This window comes from Ovis aries, chromosome 1, assembly GCF_016772045.2.
Source record: "Ovis aries strain OAR_USU_Benz2616 breed Rambouillet chromosome 1, ARS-UI_Ramb_v3.0, whole genome shotgun sequence".
Classification (NCBI taxonomy): domain Eukaryota; kingdom Metazoa; phylum Chordata; class Mammalia; order Artiodactyla; family Bovidae; genus Ovis; species Ovis aries.
In genome coordinates, this window is record NC_056054.1 from 1,504,716 (window position 1) to 1,506,639 (window position 1,924).

The following is a 1,924-nucleotide window of genomic DNA, read 5'->3' on the forward strand; positions in this document are numbered from 1 at the left end:
CAGTGCTCTGCAGACAGAATGCAGCTGTGGTCCAGGTTCACACATTGATGCTCCATGGGGCTCAGGGTCTGCAGGACAGACTGAGAGAAATTTTCCTGGTTGGTGCTGGTTCCTGCTCTGGTCCCAGCCTGGCCTGGAGGGACAATCATCAACCACACACCACCAGGCTGGCATGAGGTGTTCAATAAACATTCATAAAATCAGTGAATGAATTAATAAGGCAGGAAAGTGCAGGAGTAGATACTTGAGTGAGGAGTGGACATTACACAGCTCAGGAACATCCCTATGGAGATGGAAATCATTTATTGAGAAGAGACAGAGGAGACTGCAACACTCCTCACACTTCAAGTTTTCAGCCTCCAAAGCTCCTGGCAGCCACTACACACCCCATAACAGCAGCTCAGAGTCACCCAGAGAGAGAGGAACTTCCACATTTATGCATTAATGGATAAGGGGAAATGTTCTCTTTTCAGGTCAGTCTGTATTCATCTGGAAGCAGAACTGGGCAGCTGATAGTCTCTTTATCAGTGGGCAGCGAGGTGCTGAAAGTCCTTGATCTCCAAGGGAGGATGACCATGTGACATTGACCTGCACCCCCTCCCTGACTCCTGCCTGCCCTCTGCCCTGTGTCATGATCAGGGCCATGTCACCCCACAGAAACGGAAGCCTCTCAGTGATGCCTCTGCAGGAGTTCGTGCTGGATGGATTTCAGGGTGGTCTGCAGACCCAGGCCCTACTCTTTGCTCTGTTCCTGGCTCTGTATTTGGTGGCCGTTATGGGGAACCTTGCCATGATGGTGGTCATCACCCTGGATGCCCGTCTGCACTCCCCGATGTACTTCTTCCTCAAGAACCTCTCCTTCCTGGACTTGGGCTACTCGTCTGTCATCTACCCTAAGACGCTCACTGACCTCCTTTCCTCCTCCAAGGTCATCACCTTAGGGGGCTGTGCCACCCAGTTCTTCTTCCTCTCCCTGTTCCTCACCACTGAGGGGTTCCTCTTGGCCGCAATGGCCTATGACCGCTTTGTGGCCATCTGCAGCCCCCTGCGCTATCCCATCTCCATGTGCCCCTCGGTCTGTGCCCGCCTGATGCTGGGCTGCTATTGCGGGGGCTGCCTCAACTCCATCCTGCAGACCAGCTTCACATTCAGCCTCCCGTTCTGCAGCTCCAACCGCATCGACCACTTCTTCTGTGATGTGCCGCCTCTGCTCAAGCTTGCCTGTGCTGACACTACCATCAATGAGCTGATCATGTTTGGCCTGTGTGGCCTCATCATCGTGGGCACCATACTTGTGATTTTCATCTCCTACAGCTACATCACCGTGACCATCCTGAGGATGCGCTCAGGAGGAGGGAGGCACAAGCTCTTCTCCACCTGCGGCTCCCACATGACAGCCGTGTCCCTCCTTTATGGGACTGTGTTTGTCATGTATGCCCAGCCGGGAGCTGTGGCGTCCATGGAGCAGGGCAAGGTGGTCTCCGTCTTCTACACCCTGGTCATCCCGATGCTCAACCCCCTCATCTACAGCCTGAGAAACAAGGACGTGAAGGATGCCCTGCGGAGACTGGGGCAGAGACACACAGCCACGTGATGGAGGGTGACCAGAGAGACTGGATGTTCCAACACAGGACAAGAGGGCTCTGGGAGAGGTACAGGCTTTGGTTTGAGGAATTCATCCTTCATATATCCAGCTCATTTTTTTTTTTCATCCAAACTTTCATTTAACCCTTCGTAGGAGCACTTCATGGAGCATACATTGGAAGTATGAGATGCAGTAATGAGCAAGGCTCTTTTGCCAGCAGAAAAGTAACATTGCAAAGAAGAAGCAAGGCCATAATCTTGAACTCTGGGTAACGCAGTGGGCAGCCAAATGAACAGAGAATCTTTGAACAGTCTGGATGTCCCAAATTCTACATCCTCC

The 1,924-nt window shown here is 52.5% G+C and overlaps 1 protein-coding gene across 1 annotated transcript; it reads left to right on the top strand.

Moving 5' to 3' along the window:
- Positions 1–643: 643 nt before the first annotated feature.
- On the top strand, positions 644–1,594 carry LOC101119802 (olfactory receptor 9S13-like). The gene has a single exon (XM_015105247.3). It carries the CDS (start codon positions 644–646, stop codon positions 1,592–1,594), a length of 951 nt encoding a protein of 316 aa, XP_014960733.2.
- Positions 1,595–1,924: the final 330 nt, after the last annotated feature.

Bases quoted from the DNA above. Each gene is read 5' to 3' on its own strand.
- LOC101119802 (XM_015105247.3), top strand. From the start codon at position 644: ATGTCACCCCACAGAAACGGAAGCCTCTCAGTGATGCCTCTGCAGGAG.